This window comes from Lutra lutra, chromosome X (genome assembly GCF_902655055.1).
Source record: "Lutra lutra chromosome X, mLutLut1.2, whole genome shotgun sequence".
Taxonomy (NCBI): domain Eukaryota; kingdom Metazoa; phylum Chordata; class Mammalia; order Carnivora; family Mustelidae; genus Lutra; species Lutra lutra.
The window spans coordinates 66,077,990-66,092,988 of record NC_062296.1 but is presented as its reverse complement, the minus strand read 5'-3'; the positions used below and the strand labels follow the sequence as shown (position 1 = coordinate 66,092,988).

The 14,999-nt window shown below is 40.0% G+C and overlaps 1 protein-coding gene across 3 annotated transcripts in view; it reads left to right on the top strand.

The window, feature by feature from the left end:
• Positions 1-14,999, top strand: part of SYTL5 (synaptotagmin like 5) — a 141,696-nt gene that overhangs the window by 31,738 nt on the left and 94,959 nt on the right. For all 3 annotated transcript variants that reach the window (XM_047716700.1, XM_047716699.1, XM_047716701.1), the window contains exon 3: positions 12,125-12,334. In XM_047716700.1, coding sequence (XP_047572656.1) covers positions 12,125-12,334 — 210 coding nt within the window. The remainder of the gene's footprint in view (positions 1-12,124; positions 12,335-14,999) is intronic.

The following is a 14,999-nucleotide window of genomic DNA, read 5'->3' as shown; positions in this document are numbered from 1 at the left end:
ATCCTCATTTAATTCCTGTGTCATCTGTATGATTGTGATAGCTGTAGCAACTGAAACTTCCTAAATAATTTGCCAAGCTAGTAAACATCAGCAGTGAGACTCTCCTGTTCCACATTGATTCTCTTTCCTCTATGTTGTGACGTTTACACCATCAGGGCACCTCTTCCGACCCTGTTAGAAGTCCCCCCATAGCCTTCCTCTCAGAGAAATGGAACAAAACAGAAAACATTCCTTCAGCCTGGTGTTTACGGGTAGTTCTGACCTATAAGCTGGGTAACATTATCCAGAGTTGCTCTGACATTTACTGAAGCATCACTTTTACACAGTGAAAACTGACGGGAGTTCCTCATGCTGTTCTAGTCTTTAAGCTAACTGAAATCCAAGTGCAAGTGTATTATGTTTTGTTCCGCACAGCTGGCTCTGCTGAGACCACGAAGCAAGCCAGAGCTTAGTGTCATCAGGAGACCCCCAATCCCAGCCTGGAAACTGCCATTCATGTTACGGCTTTGTTTTTATGTGGTTGATTCCACCATTTTAGAACAGAATAGGGAAGGAAAGAGAAGGGAGAAACGGAAGGGCAAAGCATATTCAAATTGGGTATTTGGAGTCCTGTGGATAAGTTAAATATTCAGTTCAAATGGGTTTGAAGTGATTTCAAGAGTTACACATTCAGCCTGAAAGTTAGAGTGACCAGTAAGTACCAAGCAATATTATCCTTTTAATACTCTACAAATGTTTGATCTGTGGGGCTGTTTGTTTTTCCGAATCTTATCACTACCACTAAAAACAAAATTAGTTTGACCTTCTGAAAAGTCTAAAGGCTGTCTCCGTAAAACACCAGGAGAACTATTGGAGTGGACTTCTGGTTTGGTAAACATTTTGTTTCAATCCTAATGGGATTGCCACAAAGCTTCTTAGTGGATTAACAGAAACTCCCAGCGTGAACACACTGGCTCCCTAATAAAACCCAAACTCTTTCTGAGTCACAGAGAAATGAAAAAAGAAAATCCAGCTCTGCTTTAAATGACTTTAAAACCTTGGAGATTTTCTTACTGGAGAACTTAAGAATTTCCATATATACACCGATATAGGGAAACGAACTTAAATTTGGGTTCTACAGCTCTTTCCTCCAAGTAATTCTTACTTGGAGGGCTCACCCTGGGAAAGGGCCACACATACCTGATATTTGGGGACATGCCCAACATTGGATTATCCAAATAAATAAACATACTTGCCAGACCATATTGTTTTTTTTGTTTGAAATAATAGGGTCACTGTAGTCATAAGTAAAGTTGTCACTTATGTAGAATGTGTGTGTTCTCTCTGTCGTCTTTGACTCCTCTCCAAATTCCCCTTTCAAGTACCCTTTTCCCTTCCTTGCCTGCTGCTCCAGCCAGGATTGGCATAGAGGACAAACCTCCCAGGCAAGCACGGGTTAATTGACACTCACATCCAAGAACTACCATTCTTTTCTTACTGGAAGTTGAAGAAATAAAGACCCATAAAGCCCATGTTGTTCTTGAGGGAGGATGTTGGGGCTGGGAGGACGAGTGAGAGCACTTGTCCTCCAAAGGTAGTCAGTTCAGCAGGGAAGTTCTACTTAAGCAAATACCTACTATATTCTTGGGAAAATAGGCACTAAGGTAATAATACAAGTGAAAACTTCACTAACAAAAATATCACCTCTGACATTTTAGATTTTAGGCACATGACCATTTTATATCAATAGTTTATATGAATGTTTATATATTAATAGGAATTAGGGTTTAATTGATTTAAATCTGTAATATTAGGCTGATATGCACTGACTAATTTTTCTTTTTTCTTTTTTTGAGATTTATTTATTTGTGGGGAGCCTGGGTATCTCAGTCAGTTGAGTGCCTGTCTTCAGCTCAGGTCATGATCTCAGGGTCCTGGGATCGAGTCCTATGTTGGGCTACCTACTCAGCGGGGAGCCTGCTTCTCCTTTCCCTCTCCCTGTCACTCCCCTGCTTGTACTCACTTGCACGCTCTCTCTCTCTCTATCTCTCTGCGTCAAATAAATAAATAAATAATCTTTAAAAGAAAAGAAAAAGATTTATGTATTTATTTTAGAGAGTGCTTGAGAAGGAGGGAAGGGCAGAGGGAGAGAGAGAAGCAAACTCTCTGCTGAGTGCACGGAGCCCATCGCAGGCCTCAATCCCAGGAACCTGAAATCAGGACCTGAGCTGAAGTTGAGTCAGTCCCTTCACGGATTGAGCTACCTAGGCAGCCCGCATTTACTAATTTTTCCAATCATTATTTCACTGCAGAGAAATTAGGCATAATTCATAAACACTCTATGCAAATGTCAAAAATTAATGAAACTTCTCTATAGTACAGGATTTTTCAAAAGTGTTTAAACTCACTAGGATCTGTAAAGAGCATCAGTGTCTACAATATATTTTTTATCCTAAATCTTCAATCCAATTAAATATTTAATATTTTCTTGTACATTTTCACTATAGAAGTGATTATCTTCATTATAGAAAATTAGCAAATTCATGGAATTTAAACTTCAAAAACTCACTCTCTTCCCAGAGACAATTTCTGGTTGTTGAATTTCTTTTCTGTCACATGACTGTACTTAGCTGCAAGGGAGCTTGGATATGTCACTGGGAAATGTATTCTTCTGGGTGACCATGTGAGCAACTCACATTTCAGGTTATTATTGGTATAAAAGAGTAGAAGGAATATTGGGAAACAACCAGCAATCTGAAAAAAATGGGTATAATTAAGAACTATTAATTAGATTTGTTTATTGCTTAACACAGATCTCTTCTTCCTTTTCATGGACTCTGAAAGTAATTGTCAGAGGTGAATTTCAGTGTTGCAAACATCATGATATCTCTTACTGCAATTAAATGTAATAAAGTCAGCTTTGGTTTAAAAAAAAATAACACATAAAGAAAACAATATTTGTATTCTTCCTCAGTGAATTTTGAAGAAATGGTGGCTTGACATCACTTATACTATGTACTGCTACTGATAACTAGGAAAATTGTTGGAAGTGGTTTGTATGTAATCACCTGTAGTTATGAAAACATGAGTCCCCATAAGTACCACCTAAAGAGGTAAAATGGGAAAAATTAAGGACTGACAATTGTCTTTGCTGAGCATGTAAGTCCTTCCTTGCTGCATTTAAAATAATTTAGTTTATCCAAATTCAATTTATAGATATTTTAGAATAAATGTCAATTCTATGTTCATAAAAATTAAAACTAGCATGTGCCCATATTCAGTAGCAGAAGCAGTTTTCAAGAATTTTTCAAGGGCAACATGTTCTCTTTAAGTTATCTTTCTTTGTGTATGAATGCCCAATTTCCTCCCATCAAGATAATCCTCACAATGTTAGAGCAGTATTGTTGAAAAGCCCTGTAATTTGTCTGTTTTTTTCTTTTTTGCTATGCTGATTCTGTCTTTACCCCTTCTTTTTCTGAATGATTTACCACATTGGTAACAGAACTTTCTGCTCTTTTTGATGCCCAAGAAAGGTATCCTTTGGGTTTCAGATGAACAGAACACATCTTTGTTCCTCATGGGGCCAGGAAATTGAGATAATCATTATTAATAGTTATCCCAAGGTATTCCCAGACTTGGTTTGGTCATTAAATATGAGATCCGTTTCTGCTCTGATTTTCAGGCTAGAGTTAATAAACGGTTGTTTGTCTGTTTACACGGCTTTGTGAGATCTCCTGGTGTATTCCTGTGAGCTGAGTGTTTTATTACCAGGAAGTGCTTGGTGTCATCTGCAGACATGAAGGTTCCACAATGCCCTCAATCATTGCGACAATTTTCTAAATTCATTAAATTGGCACAATTCCCAAGATTTCTTTGTCTAGACAAGTGTTGTTTCAATCCTGTTCATTACTTTCTCTGAAGCGGCTTTCTATCTAGACTGAACTTGTCCCCATTTCTCAGATGGTCTTGATGCTTTTTAATGGTCCTTGATTTGAAAGCTAATCAAAAGCTAGATAAAGTTTATGAAGACCAGAGGGGTGTTTGTTGAAGAATAGCCCCGCTGGGGAATGTTTGACTTTGTGATAAGAGGCTACTTGGACAGATGGCTTTTGGTGGGAGAAGTTAGACAGAAGCAACCCTTCATGTTTACTGAGGTTTAACTCTGAGTGTGCTTTTTAGCACACTTTGCACAACTAGGAAAGAAATAGCGTTGTTACGTTCAGTGTCCTTTCTGAGCAAAAATATGTTAACAGAATAAGAATCAAGAGGAATCTGGGGGAAGAGTATAGATCTTGAAATCTAAAATGGTGGACCTGAATCCTAATGGTGACACTTACATACCCTGCGGCCCACAGCAAATTTCCTACCTGAGATTTCATTTTCTTATTCTAAAATGGAAATTATAACATCTTTCTCATAGGATGCTGCCAGTGCTTAATGACATGATGTTAAAACGGAGTGTCTATGGTTATCTTGGCTGTGTCTTACTGTTTAGGTTTTAAAAATAGGTTCTGCACACAGAAGTGACAATCAAAATGAAAAAAAAAATGTTTTGCTTTTTTTTTTTTTAAATTAGTACGGAAAGGAGATCTGATCGCCCCTGGATTTTCCTTAAGTTATTATGAGCTAGCCCCAGTCCAACACTAATGGCATTGCCTCTGGATGCAAATGGAAGACGGGAATGCTAGGAGCTCTGTAGCCCTTGGCATCAGGCTGCTGTGACCTTATTTTGCCTATTTTACGTATATTACATATATTATTTCAGTAATTTTTGTCTCACTGTTTCTGGTTTGACAATATTTTTCATCAGTCACTGTGGTTTTACTCTCTTAAAGGGATATCAGACTCTAGTTCTAGAGAAGGAATAGCGTGCAGGCCTTACAGCAGAAGCTGAAGCAGAACCCAATAGCAACATTTTTGTAAGTGGACAGTACTGAGAAGACCTAATATTTACTGAGTTATTATTATATTTGTTGGAAAATAGTTTTGGCAGTGGGTGACAGAGACTTGTTATAATAACAGCTTAGGAAAGATGGAAATATATTGCTCTTTCTAGAAAAGCCTGGGTTGTTTGGTAGCTTCCTGATACTGTTCTCGTGACTCCATTTTAAAACGGGTCTGGGCACCTTGTCTTTTTTTGTTGTTTCACTGCCTTGATGGCTTAGCTCATAAACCAAGATGGCTCACTCCTCTGTTCTCATCCCAGCCTCTGGGAGGGAAGAGGGGTTCAAGGGAAAGGGACAGCCCTTTCCCATTAGGGTCCTGACCTAGAGATTGCCTATATCATTTCTGATCCCATCCTTTCCACTAATATTTAGTCTCATGACAAAACCGAACTGCAAGGGATACTGGGAAATGTAGCCTTTATTCTGAGTGGGCATGAGTATAGCTAGACATGCCACTAACACAGAAGAGGAGAACAGGGGTGCCTGGGTGGCTCAGTGTGTTAAAGCCTCTGTCTTTGGCTCAGGTCATGATCCCAGGGTCCTGGGATCGAGCCCCGTATCCGGCTCTCTGTTTAGCAGGGAGCCTGCTTCCTCCTCTCTCTCTGCTGGCCTCTCTGCCTGCTTGTGATCTCTGTCTGTCAAATAAATAAAATCTTTAAAAAAAAAAAAAAAGAGGAGAACAGCTATGGAGAGACACCTACCAGAACTGCCTGTTTCATACTCATAACACGTCAAGCTGGGCTTAGCACTTTAAGTTCACGACATTATCTTCTTTAATGCACACAACAACCTTACAAGATTGCAGCTATTATGATTCTTTCCTACAGGAGTATTTTGAGACACTGAGAGGCTAAGTAATTTTCTTAAAGTCTCAGAGATAAAAAGCAACAAGGCCAGGATTTGAACCCAGGCGGTCTGCCTTCAGAGCCCTATGCTCTGGGCCATGATACAGTCCATGCTTGTTTGTTACCTCTCTTGGGCCTTGATGTGTTCTGCTAGATGATATGGGGGATTGTCGAAGGCATCAAGGAATCAAAGACACTTTATGAATTATTTATAGCTTCCTCTTCCCGCAGCTAATTGCTTCCATTCCAAAATTCCCATCTTCTTTGGTGCAAAATAATGTGCAGTACAATTGAGTCTAGACAGGGTAACAAAAGAAAAAGAATGCCACGCAAATGTGACAGGAATTTTAATGAAAGCAATTCCCAATTTGAAAGGAGTATGTCTATGCAATGATAAAGCAGGCAGTCTTTGTAATGCATTGGACAGTTTTGATGATGGGATGGAAAAAAAATGAATTCAGTGTGTCACCAGGATACAGCAGTGAAAAGATTGTATCATTTGACTACAGCTGACTTAGTTCATCTCTTCAGTCTTTAAGATTTCAGTTATGTATGGGTCATCAATTTGCATGTTAATATCAGCACATCTGTGTAGCAACAAGGAAATCTAAGGAATAAACCGATGTTTCAAAACGCAAGAGCATCCTGAGTTCATCTCACATAAGGAATTGGTATTAAATGTCTTCAACTTTTTTGTGTGTGTGTTAGGTTAGTCACCATACAGTACCTCATTAGTTTTTGCTGTAGTGTTCCATGATTCATTGTGTATAACACCCAGTGCTCCATGCAGTATGTGCCCTCCTTAATACCCATCACCGGGCTCTTATTTTTATTTTTTTTATCAGTTTTTAACAGTTGATTTGGGGCCGTATTTACCCATACTACCCTTTTCCATCCATCTCCCATACTCTTTGCTTCTCTCCAGACAAGAACAAATAGAGTAATTGGTTAGATTGTTGATAGCGGCAAGAATCACAATGGTTTTTCTTTCTGAACAACAGTGTAGGAATGCAGTTATGGAAGATAGAGAAAGTTCTGGAAGTCCTTAATGAGTAATTGAGAACATTCTGTAGTTTTCTCAGGCTTGGATTTCTTTTTCAGAGTGTGTCTAATCTCAGTTTTAGCCAATTTTAATTTGACTTTATTCACAACAGACCCAACATTGTACATTTTTCTCTTCTCACATCTCCTTTTAATAATGATGGCTTCATATTGTAAAACCTTTGTAATTTACAGAACACCCTACCACACTTTATTGCCTCTGACTCCTATAAACACCCTTGGAGGAAGATATAAAGGGAAACATTATCTTTATTTTGAGTTTTCCTCCCTTCCCTTCACTCTTTATTGCCTTTTTTCCCCTCCTTCCTTCCCTCCCTCTTCCTCTTCCTTCTGATGCTTGCTAACGTCTGCTTCTACCTTCTTTAATTCATTCAACCAAATGATATCTGTTAAGTTCTGGGCCCTAGGTTACGTACTGTAACGTGCATAGCTAAACACACCAGATACAGTCTTGCCCTCACAAAGATTACAGAGGAATTGGCAAGACAAACACTAAACCAGCAAAAGCAGCCAAATAAATGAACAATGAAAAATTACAGTAAGTAAAAAAAATTACAGTAAGTGCCAGAAGGAAAAAAAAAAAACATGGTTCTGTGAATGAGAGTAAGATGGGTATCTGCTGTAGATTTGGTGGTCAGAGAAAACTTCTCTGGGGAAGCAGCAATAAAACTAAAACAAAAGGACATATGGAAGTCAGATGAAGAACCAGCCAGATGCAGAACGAGGCTGGACTTACCCATGAGGGGGTGCTCAGTGATGCTACAGAAACAGCCCCAAACTCTTTGCGGCTTACAACCATGAAGGTTTGGGGTGCCGGTTGGATCAGTGGGTTCAGTTTCTGCCTTCAGCTCAAGTCATGATCTCAGGGTCCTTGGATCGAGCCCCACATCGGGCTCTCTGCTCAGTGGGAAGCCTGCTTCCCCCTCTTTCTCTGCCTGCCTCTCTGCCTACTTGTGATCTCTCTCTCTCTCTCTGTCAAATAAATAAATAAAATCTTAAAAAAGAAAAGAAAAGAAAGCATTGAAAAAAAAAAAACCCCATGGAGGTTTATTTCTCATTTGTGCTCCCTGTCCCTAACAAAATGGCTGAGGACTCTCTTTCACAGCCTCCTCAGACCAGGACTCAGGCTCACAGAGTAGACAGTATTTGGGACTTTGCCATCTTCCATGAAAAGTAGATGGGATGTGGTAAAGCAAGCACTTGCTCTTAAACATTTCACCTGGAATCCCATCCCACATTTCAGGGACCAGTGCTAGTGACAGGAATCAGGTCCAGAGGCCAGGGCTGTGCCATCTTCCTCCTTCCCCTCTCCCAGCCTCCCTTGCAGCTAGCGGTGTCTGATCGGCAGAACCTGAGGAGAAGTCTGATGGGGTCGGGGGAATGCCATGTCAATTTTCACGTTCCTGTTAAGAGACAGTTACTGCTGACACAGCTTGCCCCTTCCTCCAGTCTTAAACACGGATGCTGTCTGGGAGCTGGCTGGCCATTTTGCATAAGAATGATAAGCCACAACTTGAAGATAGGGGACCTTTAGGATGAAAGGATCCTGAGTCCCTTAGTGACCTGATTTGTAGCTGAACTAATGCAAGAACTACCTGATTGTGGATATCTTGTTATGGGACCCAAAAAAGAAGCTGATTTTTAAGCTTGTTGCTTGGAACCAGAAGCATTTCTAGCCTGTGTGGGTGCAGGAGATGAACAGATATCATGCTTGAAGCCCAGAGAGTCACCTTCCTCAGATACGTTTCTCAGACTGGGTCGGCCAAGGCAGGAACCAAGCCCAAGTAAGGCCTACCCTGCTTTGTTAGTAAGCAGAGGGTTAGTAAAGCAGAAGGAAAAGACATCTCCTGTCCTATTCCTCTCTGCAGGTTCCCTATGTTCCCTTTCTCCTTGATATCAATTCTCCACTTGCATACTTTCTTTCCTAGTTCCAGTTGCCGTCCCTTTAACCTTTTTCCTCTTGAGTGTCTGAAAATGGCTATGTCCATTTCATGCACATCATCCCAGGCACAATTAAACTAGGTCAGTTTCTAAGAGCGATCTGAAAAAACAGGCCATTTAGTATTTTGCCAGCCTCTGGGATTCTTCCCAGCCTCTCCCACAGTCTCTGAGATGGCTCCCAGAATATGTGCGACAATCAGCACCAGTTGCCTTAACAATGTCCCAACTAGTGTGTTGGGACCTTGAAATTCTTGTTTTCTTGTGGCCTGATTTACATGGGGCCCCAGGTCTTTTCCGACGCAAGAACTGAACTAGGTGAAACCTGATTGCTGAATAGACTCTTGTCAGTAGAGCACAAAGAGAGATGCAATGAAAATGTTTCACTTTGGGGGATGCCCGTGTGCCTCAGTTGGTTAAGCATCTGCCTGTGTTTCAAGTCATGATCCCGGGGTCCTGGGATCGAGCCCTGTGTGAGCCTCCCTGTTCAATGGTTGTGGGGTGGGGGGTCTGGTTCTCCCTCTCCTCCCTCTGCCCCCCCCCAACTTGTGTGTGCTCTCTCTCTCTCTCTCTCTCCCTCAAATAAATAAAATCTTAAGAAAATGTTTCAATGTATGGCCATAATTTCTCCAAGTGATCTCACCCAATCTAAGGACCTGCTAAGTGATTTGGATACCTGCTCATGGAATTGTTTTCCAGAAGAGAGTTTGGCTCTGGAATGTCCTGGAATACCCTGTTTTCTCCACTTATTACCCTTTAGCCCCGCAGCTTATTCAAGTAGGATTGCTATTCATGAGTGGTATCTTTTTTTTTAATAAAGATTTTATTTATTTATTTGACAGACCGAGATCACAAGTAGGCAGAGAGGCAGGAAGGGAAGCACGCTCCCCGCCGAGCAGAGAGCTTGATGTGGGGCTCGATCCCAGGACCCCGGGATCACGACCTTTGCCGAAGGCAGAGGCTTTAACCCATTGAGCCCCCCAGGTGCCCCTCATGAGTGCTATCTTTGTTCCACCCATTTTAATTACCTGGTTTCTTTGACAATGTTGAATGCATTGTTGTAGATTTCGAATAAGCAATGTTTTATGTCTCTTTTGCCCCGAGGTGTTCAAACATCTGTTGTGATTCTCCAGATAATACAATTGTGGTTTTCAAATGAGAGCTCATTCTGTTATTTGAAAGCCTGTAGCTTCTACAGGTTTTCAAAAGTAAATTGTGTGGAGCTTTTCTTACATTCAATTTCATAAGCCAGTCGTTCATGAAAAAAAGGACATAAAGGCACTTTGTAAGCTCTAAACCAGGAATGAGGAAAACTTGTTGTGGGTTCTTGCTTGTGTTCTGGTGGATAAGAACGAGTTCTTAAGAGCAATCTGTATCTGCCTGTTGTATCCCATGCATCATCTTCCGTGGTTTGTCCCCTTCTTGACTAACATGAGGATAATGCGAATTTCTTAGCAAATACCTGTTTTGACTCATTCTTGTCTCCGAAAGCCAGAAGGCCTGACACACAATATACACTCAGGAAATGGTCATTGGATGAATGGAGGAGACAGTTAAAGGTTTTAGAAACCTTCGCATTTAGAAATCTCTCATAAGGCTAGGAATGAAAAGACCTACTTTCTGGTTTTATGTATACTGCTCACAGTCTTGAAAGTGAATGACGTCGTAATACTTCACAAGTTATTTTGAAGACCCCAAAGAGGTAGTAAATAGTTTATAACATTTAAGGACCTTAGAGTCTAGCACTGAGTTGGGTCATAAACAGTCTATTCAAGAAACTAAAGTCATCATTCCTGCTTTTGGGGACATGCTAGTCTAGTCTGATATAACGGAGTGCAGTATCACTAATGTAAAAGGAAATGGTAGGAGATGTGTAAACTGATTCTGAGACGTTTGTTTTTTCAGGAATATAGAAATATTGTGTTCAAGAAGAAACTGAAGGGGCACCTGGGTGATCCAGCTGATTAAGTCTCCAACTCTTAGTTTTGGCTCAGGTTATGATCTCTCAGAGTCGTAAGATCGAGCCCCACTTCAGGCTCTGCACTCAGCAAGGAGTCTGCTGGAGATTGTCTCTCTCCCTCTCTCTGCCCCACCCTCTGCTCATGTGCATGATCTCTTTCTCCCAAATAAACCTTAAAAAAAAAAAGAAGAAGAAGGGACTGGAGACCGATAGCATAAAGGAACAACATGTCTCTGAAACTTTAAAGTGGAGACGAACCTATCTTTTAGAGTACTGTCTTCCAAATTTGGCAGTATATTAGAATAAATAGTACCACTTTTTAAAAAAATGCCATCAGAGTCTGGCAGAGAGAAGGGTGAGACTCGAGAATCACTATTTTTAAAATCTTCCCAGGTGATTCCAGAGTATACCCAAATTTGAGCTCAAATGTTCCGAAGCTTTGCTTCTCAAACTCTGATCACCTGGAGATTTTGTCTGAGGTGGGGCTTGAGATTCTGCATTCCCAATAAATTCCTTAATTGCGCTGTTGCATCCCTTTAAATAGCTCAATTCTCATGTGTGTATCTAAACAAATTACATGTCAGGTAGTAAAAGAAGGGACATGGAACTAGCATTCACTTCGTAATTGTAGGGCACCATGCTGGTATCTTTATATCTATCATCTTGTTGAATCTTTTTTTTTTTTAATTAAATTTTTTTTCAGTGTTTCAAGATTCATTGTTTGTGCACTACACACCCTGTTGAATCTTCAAAACAATTATGTAAGAACCTTATTACCCCCATTTTAAGAAATCAAGAGACCAAGGCGTAGTGGGTGAATTGTTGCCTCCAGCTGCACAGCTAATTCATGACGGAACCTAGACCAAACCTAGAGATATCTGACAGCAAAACCCAGAAGTCGGTGGGAGTTGTTAGAAAGCCTCAAACGCGAAAGCACAGGTATTGAGATCTGAAATGGTGGGACCCTGTCCTTGTAGAAAATTCTCTGTTGGATCACTAAAGAGAAGTTATCAGTGTTGCCAAATTTGATTTCAGACTCTTGCATCCTGTCTGTTGTGCAAGCTGCCAGGTTGGTGGTGTTCTAGTGTTATGGTGTTGAAAGTCTATTGGAGAAGTTCGCATAGAATGGCAATAAGTACTAAGAGCAAAATTGTAGCACTAGTGGAGGATGTTAAAATTCAAATGCAAGACACAAGCACTATGTTTTTCAACTACTGGTATCAAAGGATTGTTGATTCAAGAGAGAGAAACTGTGTTTTCTGAAAGTGTCTGGCTCTGACTACTTGATTCTTTCTAGTCTTCTTCCAAATGAAAATACCCCTTCAATGAAGAGAGCTCCACTCCTGTTTGTTTGTTTTTTTTTTAAGTGACTTTCCCCCCCTTTCTCCTATTAGGAAGCTGAAAAATGAACTCTTAGAAGCAAAACGTAGAAGTGGGAAGACTCAGCAACAAACCAGCAGAGTCTGTGTTCACTGCCAGAGAAACCTGGGCTTAATATTTGACCGTGGAGATCCGTGCCGGGCCTGCTCCCTGAGAGTGTGCAGCGAGTGTCGGGTCTCGGGCCTCGATGGCAGCTGGAAGTGCACTGTCTGTGCCAAAGTCGCGTGAGTTTCTTGCCTGTGTGTGGAAAGCCAGATTTGAGGATGGAAGGGTTTGGTGTGGGGAAAGAAAGAAGGAAAAGCGTGTTTAAAATTCAGGGATAGAGAGTAGAATTAAAATCTAGCCCCACCCAGGGTTAGCAATGCCTTCGTAGAATTCTGGGGGAGTAGGGGTGAGCGTGAGCAAGCGTACACAAGCAAAATAGAGACAGAGAATGGTATTTTTAATTAAAAAAATTTTTAGTTTTAAAAGTTTTAATAAAAGCTTCACAGAATGAGGTCTCTTTCTACATCTGAGAACCACCCACAAGCTTTCTTCACTTCTAGCCCCACCTGACTCCACATGTATTCTCGGAGCCACAGGCAACTCCCCCAAGGCCATTCTTAGATGTCTGGGGTCACTGGCAAGATGAGTATGAAATAACCAGCCTGCTCTCCCTAGCAGCTGGGGGGCAAATCTTTTTCTGCCTCTATTGAAATGATCATATGGTTTCTGTCCTTTCTCTTATCTATGTGATATATCATGTTGATTGATTTGTGAATATTGAACGACCCTTGCATCCCAGGAATTAATCCCAGTTGATTCTGGTGAGTGATTTCTTTAATAAATTGTTGGATTCAGCTTGCTAGTATTTTGTTGAGGATTTTGGCATCTTTGCTCATCGGATATATTGGCCTGTAGCATTCTCTCTCTCTCTATTAGTAGCTTTATCTTGTTTTGGTATCAGGGTTAAGCTGGCCTCATAGGATGAATTTGGAAGGTTTCCTCCTTCTACTATTTTTTGTAGTACTTTGAGAAGACTAGGTATTCACTCTCTGTTATCATCTGTGAAGGCATCTGGTCCTGGACTCTTGCTTATTGGGAGTCTTTCGATTACTCATTCAATTACAATTGCTGATAATCTGTTCAAATATTTCCTCCTGATTTAGTTTTGGGAAGTTCCATGTTTCTACGAATTTATCCATTTCTTCAAGATTGTCCAGTTTGTTGGCATTTAATTTTTCATAATATTCTCTTATAATCTTTTTGTATTTCTGTCATGTTGGTTGTTATTACTCTGTCATTTCTGACTTTATTTGACCTCTCTCTCTCTCTCTCTCTCACCCTTTCTCGACGATTCTGGCTAGAGGTTTATAATATTTATTGATCCTTTCAAATAACCAGCTCCTGGTTTCATTGATCTGTTCCATTGTTTTTTTTTTTAAGCTCCTATTTCATTTATTTCTACTCTAATCTTTGTTATTTCCTTCCTTCTCTGGTTTGGGGTTTTATTTGTTCTTTTCTAGCTCCTTTAGTTGTAAGGTTAGGTTGTTCATTGGAGAGTTTTCTTCATGAGGTAGGCCTATATCGCTATAAACTTCCCTCATCAAACAGCTTTTGCTGCTTTCCAAAGGTTTTGGACCATTGTGTTTTCATTTTCATTTGTCTCCATGTACTTTTTATTTCCTCTTTGATTTCTTGATTGACCCATTCATGGTTTAGTAGCTTGTCATTTAACCTCCATGTATTTGTGGTCTGTCCACGTTTTTTCTTGTGGTTGATTTCTAGTTGCATATTGTTGTGGTCAGTAAAGATATGTGGTATGACTTCAGTCTTTTTTAATTTGTTGTGACTTGTTCTGTGGCCTAATATGTAATCTGTTCTGGAGAATGTTCCATGTGCACATGAAAAGAGTATGTATCCTGCTGATTTAGAATGGAATTTCTGAATGTGTCTGTTAAATCTTTCTGTCCAATGTGTCATTCAAAGCCACTGTTTCATTGTTGATTTTCTGTTTGGATAATCTGTCCATTGATGAGAGTAGAGTGTTAACGTTCCCTACTATTACTGTGTTACTACTGATTAGTTCCTTTATGTTTGTTATTAACTGTTTTATGTATTTTGGGTGATGCCATGGTGGGAGCATAAATATTTACAATTGTTACATCTTATTGGATTGTCCTTATTATTATATAGTGTTCTTTGTCTCTTATAACAGTCTTTGTTGTAAAGTCTCTTCTGCCTGATAAAAGTATTGCTACCTTGGCATTCTTTTCACATTCTTTTGCATGATAAATAGTTTCCTATCCCTTCACTTTCAATCTGCCTGTGTCTTTAGGTCTGAAATCTGTCTCTTGTATGCAGCATATAGATAGGTCTTCCTTTTTTATCAGTTCTGTCCCTCTATATCTTTTGATTGGAGTGTTTAGTCCACTTACATTCGAAGTAATTGTTGATAGGTATGTACTTCTTGCCATTTTGTTATCTGTTTTGTGGTTCTTTTTGTCATTCTTAGTTCCTTTGTTTTCCTTCTGTACTCTCACGGTTTGCTGGTTTTCTTTAGTGATGTACTTGGATTCCTTTCTCCTTATTTTTTGCATGTGTATTACTGATGTTTGATTTGTGGTTACCATGAGGTTTGTATAGAACATCTTGTGCATATAGCCATCTATATTAAGTTGATGGCCGTTCTTTGAACCCGTTCTTTGCCCCCCTCCCACAATGTTTTAGGTATGTATTGTCATACTTAACTTTCTATTATTTTGTGATTCCCTTGACTGATTTTTATAGATATGCTTAATCTTACTGCTTTTATGCTTCCTACTTTTCTTACTCCTGCTTATGGTCTTTGTTTTCCATTTGGGGTCCCCTTTAACATTTCTTGTAGGGCTGGTTTAGTAGCCAGGAATT